Raw genomic sequence first — 20726 nt, forward strand, 5'->3', positions numbered from 1 at the left:
TTCACCATTCTGTCCATATTTGAGCATCTATATTCCTTCAATTCTTTTATCTGTTGATGTTTGTGATGTTAAAGAGCTGAAACGTTTATTTATGCGGGTGAGGTTCATCTAATTGAATTAGTTCACCTACATACTAGGCAACGCCTGAAAATGTTATTTTTTTAATATATATATTTCTTAAAGGACCAGGCGTTGCCTAGTATGTAGGTGAAATAATTAAATTAGATGAATCTCACCCGCATAAATTAAGGTTTCAGCTCTTAAACTTCACAAACATCAACAGATAAAGGAGTTGAAGGAATATAGATGTTCAAATATGGGCAAAATGGTGAATGTTACACAGTGTGTAAAGTGGCCACTTTAACCAGCCATCGGCAGGTCATAAGCCCTGTAGATGCCTAGGTTTCTGTATTACCTTCTCTAAAATGTTCTTCATCTCTGTTGTTATATGTTAATAATGAAAACAATCATGAAAAAACATTTTGTTTTGTTGCATGAGTTTTCCTCATTATTCCAATTGTGTAAACTTCTATTTTTGGGTAATTCCCTAAGACGGATGGATATTGATATTGGTCGACACCGATTATTTCGTCGTGATCGTAGAACAACGACGGATGTGCGAAAAATGCGACTTTGACTTTCTTTAATATTTGATATTTAAAAAGTTATATACAGGCTTTTTCCGAGGTTTAAAAATACATATATAATATATATTACTAACCCAAGTATCAAATGGCATAATTTTACTTTTCAACTTGTTTTTTTAATATTTTTCTGGTTGTAACATAAAGTGTCAAAAAATTCATTAAACCCCTCTCACGTAAAGTTGAAGAAAACCACATGCGTCTTTGTTTTACAATCCCGACGATTTAAATGTAAGTACATAATTCATACTTTTAGTGGACACTTATTTTTAATTGTTCATCCTCTGATGCTCTGATAGAAATCGAGTTTATATTTGAATCGGTGATTTTGAAAATGACCAAAGTAAAACGCTCTTAAAACGTCTTACGCTTCAGATGCTAGTCCAGGAATCCAGATTTTTTAATCAATATTTCATTGGTATTTCCGGGGATAAATATGTAGCATTACAGTATTTCCAAGCGTTTATTTAACTTTTGACACATGGGCGCCTATAAAGTTCCGTAATTATTGACAGGCAACCATAGACCGAAAAATGCAATACTTCATGTTTTTTTCATTACGATAGTGAAGCAACATGTTCTTTTGCTCCGATATTTATCGATATCGATGTTTATTGAGACTACTTATGCAACGAGGATTATACAAGTTGACAAGATGAACCAGAAATTAAAAAAAAAAAATTTCTATCGAAAGCCACAGTATTTTTATTCACTTAATAATGAATACGACTAATTTACATGAAATATAAATGTCTAACTGATTCAATATTGTGAAAATATCAAATATTTATTAAAAACTACTTATCGATTGTCTATGGCCAAAACTAATTTGACAGTTCGTCAGAATATATTGAATTTTAATGGCGCCGTGGTCGCTGTCATTTATTATTGTCGCCGACAAACTGACAGTGTCGCGACACAAAATTTCTCAATTTACATTACGACAATAAAATAGTCCTATGCATATTTGGGTTTTCTGTAGCTCCTGCACCCAATGACAAACTCCAATTAAGGAGTTTATCGAGACTGTATTTAAAGTTTATTTTGTAAAGAAATGATGTAATTTTAGCAATATTATTTATTGAATGAAGACTTTAAAAAAAAAAAAGTTTTACTACAGCGCTTTCGTAATATAAACTCTGCTTTAAACGTCTGGGTATGTTTATAAACTACAAAATGTTGAGATTAAAACTTTTTCATAAGTAAAGTCGATTTTTATGAGAAATCGATTCGGTAACGCATTAGGACATCCCTAATCGATACATAATCGAGCTGTCAAAAGTTAAATAAATGGTTGGATAGAGTATAGCTGGTATGTATTTAGAGCATTCCGCAAGTTTGATTAAAAAAGACTCTCACATAATCAATTTTTCAAATTAAAATTAATTTATTTTACCAAAATAACATTACAAATAATGAAATATATAAGGCGTTATATTGAGACAAAATATCAAACCAGAAACCCTTGAGCAATGGTTCCACATTAATACAGTTTATTACTCTCCAATAGCATGAGTATTTGCCTCTTAAACATAGTTGCACCGATGCACAGAGGTCCCAAATTCAATTCTGACGGGAAATTTTTCAAATATGCAATAAAATGGTATTTATTGGTTCGAAAAATTTAAAAATACAGAAACTGCAATATTTATTGTATGAAATACTTGTTTTATTAAAGAAATGTGAATTTCTTGCTTTAACTTCTGATTGAATGAGCATATACTGTCGTTTAGTAAGTTTTGCGTCAACAAACAAAGCTAGTGTTTTTTTAGGTGAGTACATTTTAGCCGACCTAGGAGCGTTTCTGTATGCTTTTTTTATATTCTAGTTGCTCTCTTTGGAGAAAACGTAATCTCCTCAAATCATTTTTGCAGCATCCCTTCTTCTGCTGATGCTGTCGTTTATTTTGTGATGTTCCGCGATAGATAACTACCGCGAAATGCTAGTTCATTAATAACCAAAAAAATAATAAATCGTGCAATCGACTTTATGTAATACCTATAATGTTTAAGAACGTCGTCGTCAATAATTCAATTCGTAAGTTCTTTATATTATTTTAATGTCTAATTATGGCAAATATAATAATCATATATGTAAATAATATTTCGATAAGGACCTACAGGCTAGGGCACTAGGGGAGGAACAAAATCTTCCAGGGCAGGCGGTATCCCTGGCTACGGCCCTGATACATTTGTCTGCCGTTGACATCATTATGGATAATGTCATCATCACTATCCTTAGAACAATTTTCGACCTACGCTATGGAATATAAACATAAGCATTATAAATATATATATATTTTTTTAATAACGTAGGTACTTCGTTTGCATTAAGTACTGAATAATTTATTTCGTGGATTCCGGTTTCTGGTTTACCATCCAGATAACAAAAGGTTTTAAACTTAGTAAGAAGAGAGTAAAAGATATTCCATTTTCAGAAAACGATATTATGATTTACATCAGTAAAGTGACTACTTAAACAGTCCGGATAATACGACATAAGCCATGTGATATGTCTAGATTTCCGTATTCTCTTCTCAAAAATGTTCTCTATATTCATTTGTTAAGGTGTCTATAATTCTTGATTAAAATCACGTCACATGTTGAAAAAACCGAGATTTAAGTACCTGATTTTACGATATTTTACATAGATGTTTTTTTTTCTCTCTAATATCTTTGAAAAACTGCCGGGCGCTTATTCTGTCATTTGGCTTCTTAATTATTATGGAAGTGTCAAGCATTTCATTAAAATATTATGAAACGAATGTATTATAATATCCATTTTTTAAAAAACTATTAAAATATTGTTTCTTTTGCTTTATTAATTCACATTATAATAACGAAAGTATAGTCGTATAGAGAGAAATTTCTAATCACATATTCAACCTCCCCGCTCAAAACGTATTTGATTAATTTAAAACGTTTATGCATGCGCGTCTGTACATTTAATTTGTAAATTCATAGTCTAACGATGATGTATAAATAATGGTGATGCATAATCTAATTGCCGTCATTGGGAAATATGATTTCGCATTTAGCTGTACGAGTAGCCTCCTTCATTTCGGTCGCATTGCCGCTCACACTGCCATCTAGTGGGCATTTAGAAATGTTAACGATGCGTCAGCTGTTTAATTGTTAACGATTTATAAAAAATATAACTATGAAAACTTGGAATTAATAAAAAAACTGAACAACTAGTACTATTTTCTTATATTAAGAATAATGCTCACTAGGAACTGTTAATTAAATAAAAATGATTGAATGAAATGCACTTTATATTTAAAAAAAGTGTGTTATAGTAAACAATATTAACAAATTACACTACCCGATCCATAAGGGTTTGTCTATAATTTTTAATCAAATATAGAAAAAGATGAAGTAAGAGTTTAATAAATTGAAAAATATACTAACTTATTAGGGCTTTTGTTATCGACCGTTTTAACACCGTGAAAACGGACCGGTAAGAAACAGGAGTCGTTGTCGACGATCCGTTTATTCATACTAGCCCATATAAAACTGTCCAACGGACAGCGGTCCGGTACGAAAACGGGTACTCACCCGTTGCAAAAACGGTCGTTAAAAACGGGCCTTAGGGTGGGGGTGGGATCACAATTAAAAATTACATTGAAAAAAGTCGTCTTATGTTTTATATTTTTGAAATAATTTTCACGCATAATTATTCATTTACCATTTTCCAGTTTTTATATTTAGTGTATACAAAAATTATACGTTTCTTCTTAAAACTCTTTTTATAATGTGGATACCCAGAAAGACATATATATATATATATATATATATATTAAATCATACAATAATAATGTGATCAAGTTTCTTTAGTTTTCAAATGTTGACTATTAAATTCTTTAAATTGAATACGTGATAAAATAGTGCTACCTATAAAGTATGTAGCGTGTCGCTTATCTGCTTAGGAGAAACTTGCTCGCCGCATTTCTAGTTCTACCGCATATTAATATTACGTTGGCCGAGTTGAAAGGCTCCTCAAAGTTCTCAGTAAAGTAGGTTTCCTTAGTGAAGTATAACAAGCTCCTTCTTTATCTTCGTTAAATCCAGCTTTGATCACAGAGCTTAAAGCGCCATGGTCCTTTATGACACGAAACTAAAAATACTCTAGACTTCAATAGATTCTAATCATAATAATCCACTCACATTGATGATTTATTTTTACGATATTAAGTATCCATATATTTCAAATACCTATGCGACGCCATAGAAAAAGCGTGAAAACTCCCTTAATGTTTTATATTTTTAACAAAGGTTCGTACTAGGCTTTAAGAGCTTATTAGATTGTACAAGGCATAATTGAACGTAGTTATGCAGAAATCAACCAGTCCATAATTTAGAAAAAATGCGATATTGATGTTATCGGGTGCAGTAAGGTCAATGAGGAAGTGCAGTGTCTTTTTTATATTTTTTTAATTATCAATAGTCTATTAAACTAAGCCAAAAAAAATATTTTTTACTTTTTACATATCGTATTATCAGCGCTATGATTTTTGGAAGTTTTGTATTTCTGAAATAACTCCGCGTGTGACGTCAGAGGTTGTTCTGTGGTTCTTCCCATTGGTTTTTGATTCCTTCTGAAAATGGTGTCGATTGCAAAAACGGCATTTCTTAATTTGCAGAAAACACCCACAGTACTAGAAAAATCTTACGGTACTTTAAAAATCATTAAAACTGGTCAAATACATAGTTGGATTATTGTTTGTAATATAAAAAAAAACTAATGTGTTCATTGTTTATCATTTCATAAAATCAAAAACATTCCAACTGTTGTGTAGATTTGATTATTCACTCTTTTTACAAAAGCGCTATTATCTCAGTTTCACTTTTCTATGGTTAGCTGCTTTCTGCAAAACTACGTTAAATATATATTTTTTAAAATACTTATTTCGTTGGCTGGATGCAAAACTAGTTTGACTGTATTTTACTATTTTTTTTAGGAGAGATGAACTGAACACAAAAAAACATGCCAGTTTGAGATAAAATACTTGACGGAAATTGAGACCCTAAATATTTCATACAAAACTGCATCGGGAAACATACACACAAATATAAATACCGGGCAACAACACTTTTTTTATACGCCTCCACTCGTTTGCGAGTGATTCTGATAACTACTACATTGAAACAGCAAAGACAAGCGCAGGACAGTCAAAAGTACTATACTATAGACAACACTACAATGACTTAACTGACTTCTTGAAAAGTTATGTTGTAGATAAATTTAAAATCAACATTAAAAAGCACACGATGACCATCCAGACGAGACTTAACATAAAACGATTTGACCTTTATGTTTATATCACCCTAAACGGGCTTTAAAATTGTAAATAAAAAAATATTTATCTGCACGAAGTAAATAGTACTTTTTCGGACATTTGAAAATTTGAAAAAAAACAATTTTTTGTTAAAAATACGACTTATAAATAGTTCTGCATTCAGCCAACGCACATAAAGTATAATTTTGTACAGCAATATTTTGAGTAGGTGTGTCAAAATCTACTACTACTACTATCATTACGCCATTTCCCCGTAGGGGTAGGCAGAGAGAATAGACCGCCACACACGTCTATCCTGGCATACAATCCTAGCCTCTTCCACATTCATACATCTTGTCATACATGCCCTTCGGTTCTGTCTGCTTTTGACATGACCAGACTTAAGATTTTGGTTTATCTGATCATGCCGCGTCTTCCTTGGTCGTCCTCGTCTAACGTTGCCGTCCAAATCTAAATCTATGTTGGCAAAATACTGAATTTAACTTTGGGGATTTATCAAGGGTAACTGAAATATATTTTAACAAAGATCTTCCTGCTTAAGACGGGAATACGGAAGTGAAATCTCAAACTAGCCAATGACGGGTCATAAACTCTGTGAATAAATGGACTCCCATTCCCCTATAAACGAGCTACCTCGCCTCTGTTAAAATATATCCTACTTGGTCTCCATTCTACAGGACTCATATTGACCATATTGAGTCTGTCCAACACCGTTTTCTATGAAAAGTGGCATGGTTGCTCGGATTACAAAGGGGTAATTATTCCTATTTTGAAATAGAGCAATCTCTTAATCTGTCTTCATTGGAGAGACATAGAACTGAGATGGACCTTATATGCATTTTCAAAATACTTAATGCTATAAGTAATGTCCCATCTCTGTTGCAATCAATTTCTTTTCATGTTCCCAACCGTGTCACCAGAAGTCAAAAACTGCTATTTATAAAATCTTCCAACAGCAACTTTGGTTTTTATGCCCCAATGTCCAGAATGTGTAGATTAGTCAATTCATCACACGACTTTTAATTCTTCGAGATAGATCTTCCGGCTTTTCGTAGATCTCTTCGCGACTAAACAGTGTGGGATGAAGTTGGATTGGCATGGTTTAGCTCGGAGTCTTAGGTCTTTCGTTTTTATGAATATATTGTATTCAATTATTGTTTTGCCCTTGTTTGTCTTTGCTAAATAGTTTTATGTTCTTTTTGTTCAGTTTCTTGCATTTATGTTTCTTCATGTAACTGTTGTAATTGGCTTAGGCCGTATATATAATAAATAAATATGTCAATATCGGTTTTTCAAAAGTAAATGTAAAAAATACGGACAGGATGAATCGTATTAAAAATTAATCGATTGTTATTTATTGAGTTTGGGTACGTATGGGCGCTAGCGATATCAACCCGAGTCCCAATTTAAAATAAATTTATATGCAGTTCCGTGTCGGTGGGTAGTGGGTAGACACGGCGACGCCGTATAATAGCATACACATACATTATTTCAATACATTAAACAACTTGCCAACTTACGGTCTAGTTCTACCGTCTACAATTACGGAAGTTTTACCCCGGATGACTTTAGAAAAACTATTTAATTAATAATTAGGAAGTTTATTGGTTTAAAAAATAAATAAAAAATGTTAGCCAACTTTTTTTTTCAATTTTTGTATATCATATTATCAGCGCTACGATTTTTTAAGTTTCCTATTTCTGAAATAACTTCGCGTGTGATCTCAGAGGCCTTCTTGAGCTTATTCTCGATCAGTTGTGCCCATTGGTCCATTCACAGCAAGCAAACCGTAAATCTGCCATAACTCTCTTCTCATTGGTTGACTCATATCAGTGACGTTGTTCAAAGCAGTCCGTTTTTATTAAAATGTTTTTAATATTTTTTTTCGTACATTTTCAGGAAACTTTGCCGTACAATTTAATGCTCTAATTATTACCGCGCGCAAGAAAACATTTATTATATCCAATTTCCTCATTAGCTACTACCAATCACCATATTATTGAGTATCGAACGAAAGTTATTTTTTTTGTTCATTCGTAAAAACTATTAAATTATTTTTATCATTATCACCATTATCATCATAAGCTCGTCAGCCCTGGGTGGGCCTCGGCTGTATCCAGGAGTCTTCTACACTCTTGCCGGTCTGCTGCCCTTCCTCTCCAGTTCCTCAATTCCAAAGTTGTCGTATCCACCCTGATGCCGTCCATCCATCGCATTTTGGGCCTTCCTGGCGTCCTTGTGGCTCAGATAAAGTTAGGCGCTTTAGGGGGTTTTCGTCATCCATTCTAATTATATGGCCAGCCCACCTCAAGCGCCCCACCTTCATGGAGTTGATTACATCGGGCGCTTCGTAGATTTCATAAAGCTCCCTATAGTAGTGACGACGCCAATAGTTGTTTTCTCTCTCAGGGCTATAGACAACTCTGAGGATTCTTATTCGAAGGCTGCAATGGTTCCCTACGTATTTCTTTGTGATAACCAGGCTTCGGAGGCATATGTCAGGATCGGTTTGATCATATCATTTTTTATAGTCAATTTTATTAACAAAGGAATTTTTTTTTTTTATCGATATAGACTTTATCTTCAATACAAATTTAAGGGTCTTATGTCTTACCTACAGGAAATCTGTTGTCTGTGCACAGCGCAAATTTGAACTGTGCAACTCAGGCTGTGTCTTGTTCATTGGTAGGATTAAATTTAAATTAGTCTGAAAATCTGGTGACCATTTTAAGGCCGCTGTACATTTTAAATAACATATATAATCTACTGGCTGACTGGCTCATTGTTGTTCCCATTAACTAAAACCCCACTAGACGGGTTGTCGCGATTAGTTTTGTTTGTTGACAGTCCATCGACTCAATTCTTCTAAACTAAAGAAATATATGTTTAACCGTTCTGAATGATTTGTTTGTTTGTTTATAGTAAGAAGATCGAGCACATCGGAAGGATGACGCAGATGACGCAGGAGGAGATGGTGGCGGGCGCGCGCACCGTGGCACAGGGGTTGGAGGCCCTCCGCGCGGAGCACGCGCAGCTGCTACAGGGCCTGGCCGCTGGAGCCCTGGAGCCCCCGCCCGCCGCGGAGGAGAAGCAGCGTCTGGTGCGCCACACCATCGAGATGATCGAGCTCGGGCTGGGCGAGGCTCAGGTCAGTACCGCTCCACACTTAATCATTCCCTTAGTTCTCTCAAATAAGTTGATAAAATATATAAATTTTAAATATTCTCGCAAGAGGTCTCGGGTTCGATTCCCGGCATGGTTGATATGAAATATTATTTAAAGGTGTGTTTTTATACTAGAATATTTCATAGTCTCTTTCACCTTACCTTCATGTAACAAAAATGATCAAGATACGCTGCGATTGGCGTACCAATGCAGTGCCCTATGCACCATTAGGTACGGAAAGGGAACGATGATGATTATGATATCAGCTCTGATTTTTTTAAATTTTGAAATTACTCCACCAGTGGTGTCACGTTCTAATCGATGAGTTCTACTGATTGGTGAGTGGGTTTCCCGGAAACCGGAAATCTATCACAACACTATCATTGGTTGAGACGAAAGATTTTGTGACGTAATTCAAAGTAGTTTATTTTTATGAATTTTTTCATGCATTTTCGAGATACTTCGCCGTACAATTTGATGGTCCCGTAGCACTAAACTTCCTCATTACAGTGGTGAATTACTACCGCCGCTTACTTTTATTAAGTTTAGTTACAAAAATCTATTTCCACTATGGTATTTTAAAAATCATAATAAGAAGTCACATTTTGTGTGATCTCTCCGGGAATCGAACCCAAAACCCTCCGTGCGCGAGGTAAGTGTTTTTGCTGTTACACTCGGAGGCTGCCGAAATCTGATGTTTGCACAAAAATTTACCTTGGCTCTTGTATATAAATATGATAATCAGACTGGATTGAACATTTCCCCTATTTTTAAATTCGTAGATTTTAAAATTGACAATATTTACTTTAAATATTATTCAAACATTAAAATTTATAAGTAACATGGGTATTTATTTAATTTCACACAATTAAGGGACATTTGCTACAGTTTCAATATATGTTTTAGTGTAATATTATGTTTTTACTTTTTAATTTTGTGTCGGGTTGTGGTCACGTGATTGGTGTTGCGGACTCACGGGCCGTAGGTCCGAGGTTCAAACCCCACTCTACCCCAACTTGATTTCCATTTTCTAATAGTGAGTCATTTACAACTCGTTGGAAATGGCTACTAAAATTGAAATATTAGGGTAAATTATAAGAACGCTAATATTTATTTTTTTATTTATAAAAAAAAATAATACTGTCATTATCCCAAAAAACAAGCTCCTGTGCTTTGAGGGTGACTTAAACAGAAGAATTTTCATTAATACGAGGAATATCGTTAGAATTAATTTAATAAAAAATAATAAATTGTCTTTTATATAATACATTATTTATTTATATTTTTTTCCATTATAAACTATGATTAATAATAAAAATAATGTGACCTCACTGGGGTTACCTGTGCCGAGGACACTTAACAATATCTTTTTTTAAAGAATAATTTTTACATGTGAGAATAAACAAAGAAGACTTAACAAACAAAGATAATCAACAAAATGTTCAGACAGTTATTATCTAGTTGTTTTATAAAGTGTTCCCATAATTTTGTTTTAAACTTATTTGCATATTATGTTTCCTTGATTTCTTTAGGAAAGCTATTAAGTAAGTTTTTTATGACTAAATATTTGTTATTTTGCTGGGATTTCTAAGTATGACATTTTGGTAATTTGAAACATTGTAATAAGATCATTATATTTATTAAAAGTTCAATTAAAGCATACTTTAAAATAGAGCGATCTTAACAGCAAATCTTCGAACTTGTTTTACGTTTTATGCTAACTTTTAAAGTTAGTCACACGGGGAACAACGCGGTGAAGGAATTTTAGTTTATGTAAAATGTATGAATTATCTCCTAAAATGGCAAAAGCAAACGTCAATAATATTGCCTACCTAATAGGCGTTTTGTATAATTATTTTTTCCCTGCAATTTTAGCCCGCATATGTTTAATTTTCTTTTTTTTATGTTAATATTGTGAACGACCGCGACTATCGCGCATCGCTCCAGACGTCCAGACCCAGACCATGAACCTTCACGACCTTCCCGAAATATTACTCCCCGTTTGTCAAGTATGATTTATTAACGCACTTTATCCGACCCGCGTTAAACGGACGTCACGAGAAATATTCCCTTCAGCTTCTACATACAAGTATATCCATAACGCAGATCTTCGTCATCCCTTTAAACATATTACTATCCATTTACCTTTTTCTTACTCTACATAATAAATAACAAATGTTGGAACTTGATTTATGTACAATAGGAAAAATATTTCCTGTAAGTATCTTACCTTTTGTAAAATTGTATATACAAGTCAATTCGTTATTTTCTTTTGAAAACCAGAAACTGCATTTCGAAAACGAATTCATCTGACTAGTAATACAAATGAGTTTTTTAAAATATAAAAAATATTTATAATGACTGTGGGATAGTTAAAATATACAGGGTGTTCATTAAACCCTGTCACATCCGAAACCACGATGATCAGTATGAGCAAGAAGACATATTGGCACATGAAATTATTTTTTAGAACAAATAATTTTTTTTTTTAAAATATCAAAAAAAGCAAATGGTTGCTTACTTCTGCAGGGGAGAAACGAGGAGGGGGGAGGGTGGAGTCTGATACTGCGCCGCGCTCCCCTCACATCTCTGCAGAAGTAAGCAACCATTTGTTTTTTTAAATATATTTTTTTTTTTAATTCTTGGTTCTAAATATTCTTTTAAATATGCTAATATGTCTTCTTGCCCATACTGATCATTGCAGTTTCGGATATGACAAGGTTTAAAGAACACCCTGTACATATCGGGGGTTTAGGATCACAGGAGGTACCTTACTATAAAAATATGGTTTTAATACGCAAATGAACATTTCGGTGATTTGAAATTCGGTAAATAAAATATATTTTATTTACTTCACCACATTTGTTTTTATTAAAGGAACATATTGCTACTATACTTAAAAACATGAATTTATGTAGCTAATTCAGACTTCCAAACTAATGAAAAAAGATAGGTAGGTACAAAATATGAATGAGATCTGTCTTTGTGTCTCTAACAACAGGGAATATCACTTTTTTAAACATTTTTAAAGTAATACGGGTCTATAAAATACTGTCCAGTAAAGAAAATATTTTTTTTCTACTTGTTAGTAGCATAAAAAATATTATAAAATTTGTAATTTTGAATTCCCGCAAAAACGATCATTGCATTGGCCACGCCCCTAACTTCACGATTCTTGTTTATTTTCAACTTTTTTCTAAACCATTTAATTTTTTAAAGAACATCGTCACGAATCTTGACGTCACAACTATCAATGCCAAACATGTCACGTTTTTCTAGTGACATTTTTTTAAATATTTTCTTTTTTAAAGTTATATATGAAAAAAAATCTCTACAATATCTATATTGATTTTGAAAATATAATTAATTATTCTAAATCCATCTCATATATTTTTATCGGTATTCGTAGTACGTGATATTTCCCTATTTAGTACTAATTTATTCAATATACTCGTATATAAATTACTGGCTCTTACCCGCGGCTTCCCTCACGTGGTATTAGGGAGAAATTATTTAGGTAATGAATTAGTGTCGCTTATCAATAAGAATTTTCGTTTATCAACAAGAGTTTTCCCGATGGAAGGACATACTTTATCGGGATTGAAAGAATGTAGCTTGGTCTTTCGACTATCGCTACGAAAGAAATACGATGATCCGTTTGCCTATGGTGACGATCTTCGTTATTCTGTTCACAAATCCAAAATCCTATTACAAAACCAAAACGAAAAAAAACCAAACTTACTAGCGATAAAGCGAGTCAATTGTTCAAATTTAAACAATATCGATTCTTTTGACATCCCAGCTAACCACCTTTCAAATAATGATGCTCATTATTGATATATATTTTTCCAAATTAGCGATGAAAAATAAGTGTTCTACTCGTATTTTACTTCTCACCTCTCCGGCTATCCCCATGCAAAAAAATATGCCAATCGGTTGCTCCGCTGAGACGTGAAGGAAACACAAACTTTATTATTATTTTATTAAATTATTAATTATTTTATCACGCGCGTCTTAGGGCCAGTTGCACAAAAAAAGTTATGTTAAAAAAGTTTAAAGTTAAATATGAAATGCGTGTTCGTCAAAATAGACAAAATGGGCTACACAAAAAGGTAAGATAAAACATCCCATTTTGCTAATGTTGACGAAAATGCAACCATTATTATTTAACTATTTTCCTGAGTCCTGTTTATTACTGCAACTCATATGAACTTGAACGAGTACAGAGAAAGTTTTTAAGATATATTCAATTTAAATTAGGTCTACCTGTGTCAGAAATAAATTATAAATCCCCGATGACTGCTTTAAATTTACCATTACTGTCAAGCAAGACAAAAAATGACCTCTTGTTTATTTATAAATTATTAAATAATAAAATAGATTGCCCCGAACTGTTAACTTTAATAAACTTTCGTATTCCACATAGACCAACACGACTTAATTTTTTGTTTTACAGTCATCATCATGGTATTAATTATTCATTGAATTCACCGATTATTCGCATGCAGCGACCTTCAAAGCAATACAGTGATGATTTAGATTTATTTTATACCACGCCGCTGATGATCAAGTCCTGTGTTTTAAAAAAGAATTAACAATTCAAAATTCAAATAATGACGAGTTCTTCACTTTTGTTTTAACTCTTTACTCTTGTGTGTATAAATATTTTTTTAAATTTGATATTGTTTAATATTAATATTTATATAAATCATGGAGTAAATTTTTTAACTTTCCTTTTAAAGCACTTTCTTTTTTTTCTTCTCTTCCTCTTTTTTAAAAACTGCTATTTTCTTTCATTTACCTTTCTTTTATAAAGGCAAATATTTATATTTGTTACTGATGTAATATTTCTTTTTTATATATAAATACTGTTTACCATTGTTTACTTTTCTCGATGTTTTTGTTCTTTTTTTAATATTATGTTATTTTTTGTTGTATTTTTTTTCACTGGTTTTATTGTAATTATGTAACAAGTACATGGAACCATAAATAAATAAGTAAACTATGAACTTCTTTAACTTATTTTTTCGGAGTGCAATTGGCCCTTACTGAATTAAAAACTTTAAAATCGGTTTTCAGTAATCTAAGTTCTTTTTTCATTTAAAATTTATAACAAAAAAAAACTGTGAATTGTGCCTTAAATACCATATTTACCTTACTTGTATTTACTACCGCAAAGTACTGCATATCTGATCTGACACTAACTAACCCTATTTACTAATAAGGTTAGTCAAAGTAGGTACTTGATAGAAAATGTTAACTCGACGTTTTTCTGATCTTATTAAGCCTACGTTTCTAAGATGTTATGAACATTTTCCCCAACTGTTCAATATCCAAACGTAATGAAACTCAAATAATTATTTTGTAATATTGCATCGATTTTGAAATAGGGTGGGTTTTTTAGTAATTGTACATGCTACAGTAATTGGATATTCTAAATCTAATGGTCAGAAATAAATAAACTTATTGCGTTAATTTTAAGAAAAAACACACAAATTCTTATGTTAACTTATTTTTTACTATTAGATTAAGACATTTAGTGTATCCAATTACTAAAGCATGTTCAATTACTATAAAACCTGTTTTACCCTAAACCCTAACTTTTTTGAAAACACAATATTTGAGTTTGTCCAAATGTTTGCAGACAAAAGACTGGATTTCACCCCCTCGAGAGTCATTAAGATTAACATGTTAAACATTTGGATAAACTCAAATATTGTAATAAAACTAACTGGTCCAAGAAGAAGTTTAAAAATTGGAAAATTGTTTTCAGGCGTTGCCTAGAGTATGTGAAATAATTCAGTCAGATGATCACAAGAATAAAGGTTTCAGCATTTTAACTTCACTAAAATCAACAAATGGAAGAATTGAAGAAATATGGATGCTCAAACAGTCAAAATGGTGAATGTTACACAGTGTGTAAAGTGGCCACTTAAACCAGCCATTGACAGTTCATAAGCCCTGTAAATGCCTAGACTTCCATATTCCCTTCTTTAAGGTATTCTCCATCCCTGTTGTAATTTGTTTAAAAATATCCCACAAAAATACTAAATTTGATTTTAGGAAGAAAAATTTTTTCAGTGTAAATTTTTAATTCCTTAATTTTTAATCTTTTGATTAATTGCATCGAATGGTTTCATGAAATATTCGTTTTAAACGGTTTTCTCTTCTAGGCTTAATAATATTTTTCAATGCATAGTCCTTACTCTCGACCTAGTTAGTAAAGTAGAGTTGTCCTGCATCTGTTTGCACTGTAGTATGTACTGTCTTAGTACTCGGTACTGGTAACTTGAGGTTAATGGGCCGGGCAAGCTTATGCAGCGCGTCCCCCCGCCACCCCCTAACCTAGTTCTGATAGAGAATGTTTGTTGGCCGTTACCGCTGCCGGCCACGTTTCCTTTCATACACTATTCATCCCTTACCACTCACCACGTGTAAATAAGCACCTCTCCCGTTTACGGTAAACCCATTGGATGGGATCTAGTGATAACTTAGACTTCACCACACACGTTCAATTGATCAAATAATGCAAACAATCCTGATTCAATCATTTTAAATTTGTCGTTTTTTAGTATCTTCAGCTTATTTTTACACAACTAGCTAAGAGGCTTCCCAATTATGTCTGGTAAATTACAGCAAAAAAACACCCAGGCTTAAGAGAAAATAATTATTGGGATCCAGCGTCGTAGCTAGAGGCTGGCGGGCGGCTGCCAGGGGCGCAACACTCAGGAGGCCGCACTTTGCAGACCCACAGCCATCTTTTTTTTTTCTCTTTCTAGAAAATAAGTTTTGGGGGCCCAAAATTCAGATTTCGTGGATGCTTGGACTAGAGAGAGATAATTATTCTTATGCTGAAATAGAGTCAATGTTAAATATTTCTAGTCTACAAAAACGTAGAACTAATATTGACTCCATATGTATGTTCGGCATACTAAATGGTATAGTCGATGTTTCATCATTACTGGGACAAGTAAAATTCAATATTCCGACTCGTAGATTGAGAAACAATTAAGTACTGTTCATCGATCAGCATAGAACAAACTATGGCCTAAATTCTCCAATGACCCGCCTTTGTCGTATTGTTAACTCAAGACAAGATCTGGACTTTTTTGGTTTAAGTTTACAACTATTTAAACGAGCACTAAATAAATAGTCCAGATCTTGTCTCGATGTCCCTTATGTTTGTCAATGCTTCTTTCTTTTTTTTAAAAAATGTTTTTAACTATTCTTTTATTGTAATATTTAAACCTTATAAATTGTATATATGGACAATGTCCGTTAATAAATAAATAAATAAATAAATTTCGCCAGGGGTGCTCATGACCCTTGCTACCACGCTGTTGGGATCTCATCGGGAATCGAACCCGGAACCCTCCGTGCGCGAAGCGAGCGTCTTAAACAATATAGATGTATTATTATGTCATCAGCAAAAATTAAAAATGCCGTAATTGATCAGTAGTGCGATTCTGAACGCTCTCGCGGGGGTAGAGCAAGAGTTGCTAGCGCGTAATTAGTAAGTAAATTACATGCTGGCAACGGGTTCTCTACCCCAGTGAGAGCGCTTAGAGTACCAGCCCAATGAGAGAGAAATGAAAGTAAACAAATCGTATTCCTTATTTCTTATTTTAGTTGAGAGGTGTTATTATATAATTAAACACCAATTTTCGTTTTATGTATAATATAACCAAACACGATACTCGACAAACTGACAAATTTAATTCAAGGTAAATTTTTAAGAACAATAAATGTATTAAAAATATACCGTTGATCGTGAAGTTAACGTGTCCGTGGGGTACTAATTTAAAATGAACAAAGAAAAGTTAAATAAATTATCATAATGCGGCGTTCATAAATCAGGATCCTGAAAGAATTTTCGTTTGGGATAGTTTCCAAAATCCTCTAACTGACAATGAAAAATAAGGGTTTGTTTCCTACTAAGGATTTATATTACGTTTTTTGTTGTTTAATCTTTTTCCCTTAATAAACGCTCTCGTCAATGTGTTATTTTTTTTATCCATATTTGATTTTGCCTTTTATTCCGTTTTTATTTATTTTTATCCACTCTACGGCACCATAACCCAAATTAATTATGATTAAATTAATAATATATCAATGAGTATTTATTTGCGAAAGCTTTGAAGCGTATCACGGTTTCAATTTGCAAACAATGTCTGTCGTGAAAATGAATCCAAAATTATTTCGCGAGTAATTTTTTTTAGTAAAAGACGTATATCCAAGGTGTGCGTAAATATGATTGTATACAGTTATAAATTTGCGGGTGCATGAACATTTGCACCTTCTAAGACAGCTCTATGCGTTGGCCAATACGTTCACCAGTACGCTGGCAAATACGTGTTGACAAACGTGTAGAGGGAATATTTTTGTGAATAGTGCACACTTATGAGTGCTATATAAATGATTTAATAAGTAAACTACTAAAACATTTTTATGTATTTCTTTTTTCCTCGATTCCTCGTAATTTAATGTATACAACAAGCTGTATCCCACTAATGAAATAATTGGCCTATAATTTTGGTGTATTTGTTAATATTGTATTTTTTGTCGTAATAGCTGTTGTTTTCATTAAATAAAAAAAAGTTATTTATAACAACAGTCTTGATTCGAAAATATATTTATTAACTTTATTAAGTAAACATTTTGATCAATTTTTCACCTCTCTGGTTTTTTGTTAGCTAGAAGGTATTTCTTTTAGCAGTAAGTCCGTCAAAATGTAGGTATTTTTTTTACTTGAAGTTCAAAAAATTTTTTTTTAAATTTGAAAGACATGGCGGCCGCAACATTTTCTATATCCATCTCGGCACCTGAGCTATGTATTTTTATGCGCTTTGACGTTATGCACCAGAGATTAAACACGTCCGCACATTGGCCCGGAGACACAGAACGAACGACTCACGAACGTTTGGGCAGTGTAGCGATTTCGTCACCAGTACGCGCACCAACGTATTGGTGAACGTATAGGCTAACGTGTAGAGCTGTCTTCATACATATACATTACATCTAAACCTTCAGATTTTTAATTAATGACTTTTTATATCATTCCCTTCTCTATTGACCGTTCGAACTATTTGCAATTAAAGCAAAAGTGATTGTTTGATCACGTACTTGAAGATTCAACTCACGCGTTCGAACCTTGCCTTCGGAAATCAGAAGTTGTTCAGAGTGCCTATCTCTACATTAGACAGTTTCTACGCTTTTGAACTTTTACTACAGTTTTTTTCAATTTATTTTTATTTCCCGCGCTTTTGTTTCGATTGCTACTCTATTGTTTTTGTTTCGCTTTTGTTTCTCGGTGTTGAAAAATACCCTCGGGAGATTAACCATTGTATTTCTATACAATCAGGAGTGAGAGTTTAGATCGATGTAATAATACGAATAAATATACTCTGTAAACAAATAAGTTTGTGTAAACATTAAAAGAAACTCGTATTTTATTAGTTATATTTTTCGCATTCACTTAGTCCTTTACGATATTGATTACTTCAGTACAAAACGTGTTTTGTTTTTGCATCGAGGGTTTGGGGATTATGTATGTAGTAACTTTGATGAAAACATCATTAAAAATTATCGGTTTAGTTTTATTATTTTGTTTATTGACCTACGAGCACTTTCGTCTAAAATCCACTATCGTCTAGACTGGTAAATCGTTTAGTCAATATTTTTTATCTAAATCAAGAAATATCGGGACGAATGTGTAATAACTTGTATATTTTTTTGAATAAATACTCGATAAAAATACTTAATACTGTCTGCAAAAAAACATCAATATGATTACTGTTTTATTTTGATTATGTATTGTTTGTTTTATGAAACTGCCGTGGCGCGGTTGGTTAGACGGTCAACTTTAAAACTGGCGTAGTAGGTTCGATTTTCGCCAGTGGAAGACCGAAATAAAAAAAAAAAAAAAAAATTGGTCTGGGTGTTGTGACGTATTTTTAATAACTTCCTTCCATATTTTCTCTTTCCGATCTCCTGGGAAGCCTCTAAAACAAAGGCTTAGCAGGTTATTCCTCAAATGTTAATAATTACATTTATACAATATATTATAACCGCTCAACTTAAAACAACGAAATCTTATGTTTAAAAAAACATATACAGTATTTTGCAATTTTCCTAGTCCTTTACGACGCAAAAAGTTTCAAATGCACACATTCGTTTATGGCAAATTTAGAAGATAAGCCAATTAACTGTAACGGTAGGAAGAGAGGGTAGAACGCCATAACGATATATTTACATCTAATTCGATCATGCTAAATATCTATCTTGATTTTTCTACGCCCAACTTTAAATATTTGCATCGTTCTTTTACTGTCGATAAAAGATAATCCAGAATGATTTTTTCACGATAATTTATTCACTTATAAATCTTTTTCTCTCGTTTGTAATCGAAAAGTACGGTCCGCTTCTATTCTCGAGACCAATTGAGTTTTCTCGGTGGTAAGCATTTCCCGAGAAATCTCAGCTGGAATTGGACTTTTTTTTTGAATTTCAAATATAATTTGCCGATCGGTAATTCTGTTCGATTTAAAACCGATTTCATTTATTGATCGTAATATTTCATTTCACGCGTAGTCTTCCGATTTATATTGAAAAAACCTTTTTTACGGCGCGGCGCTTTGCAACTGGTAATCGCGAGAAAATGGCGTATTTCCCCGCCGCTCACACGCGACCCTGGGAAGTCGGATTAAATAAAGAAATTCACATTTTATCATTATTTGTTCTCCCTAGAATCTTTAATATCACGAAAATCATTCTGAAACTTTGCGTAAATTTAAAAATAAATTCAGTAATTCGGGAATTTTTAACGAATATTTTTTTAAGTAAATTCCATTTTGATCACGCAAATGGATTTTTTGCCATTTGTCGCGTCGTTTGCATTTCTTGCCGAATCGCATTTCAACGTCCATCATCAGGAATGCATCGTACATTATCTAAAATGATAGGCGCTGCAAAGCGATCCGAAATGTCGGCAAAAAAATCAGTAAAAACTCAACCTATATTTGAACGGTCGTGAAAATCTAAGAAATTCAGTCCTTTTATTTTTCCTAGCCATATTTTTTGCAGTAATCATCTAAAGTGATAGGCGCTGCAATGCAATCCGAAATGTCGGCAAAAAAATCCGGAGAAACTCAACCTATTTTGAACGGTCGTGAAAATCTAAGAATTTCAATCTTTTTATTTTTTCTAGCCATGTAGTTATCAATGTTAATATTTTTGAATTTATATTTGAAGCAATAACTTTGTGGTTGTTCATTATAATAAGTATAAAACAAACTTTTTTTTCCTACCGACCGGTTTCAAAGCTACGCAACCTTCTTTATCGAGGTATAATTGAACGTAGCTATGCAGAAAGCAGCCAGCCATAGAAAAGTGAAACTGAGATAATAGCACTTTTGTGAAAAGAATGAATAATTGAATCTATACAACAGTTGGAATGTTTTTTACTTCAACAAAATATGAATAGTGTATACATTAGTTTTTTATAGTGCAAACATAATTTAATTCCGCATTTGACCCGTTTAAATGATTTTTAAAGTCTGGCTGACCACACAACTTAAGATGTGCATTTTGTAGAAAACAGCCAGCCCCAGTAAAACTCT

General features: G+C 33.0%; 1 protein-coding gene across 5 annotated transcripts in view; it reads left to right on the forward strand.

The window, feature by feature from the left end:
- Klc (kinesin light chain) overlaps nt 1–20726 on the forward strand; it is a 105365-nt gene that overhangs the window by 66479 nt on the left and 18160 nt on the right. For all 5 annotated transcript variants that reach the window (XM_088228009.1, XM_088228006.1, XM_088228007.1 and 2 more), the window contains one exon: nt 8866–9091. In XM_088228009.1, the coding sequence (XP_088084135.1) occupies nt 8891–9091 (201 nt within the window). In that variant the 5' untranslated portion in view covers nt 8866–8890. The remainder of the gene's footprint in view (nt 1–8865; nt 9092–20726) is intronic.

Source organism: Micrasema longulum, unplaced genomic scaffold (assembly GCF_059751315.1).
Source record: "Micrasema longulum isolate JH-2025_06_02 unplaced genomic scaffold, ASM5975131v1 h1tg000552l, whole genome shotgun sequence".
Lineage (NCBI taxonomy): Eukaryota > Metazoa > Arthropoda > Insecta > Trichoptera > Brachycentridae > Micrasema > Micrasema longulum.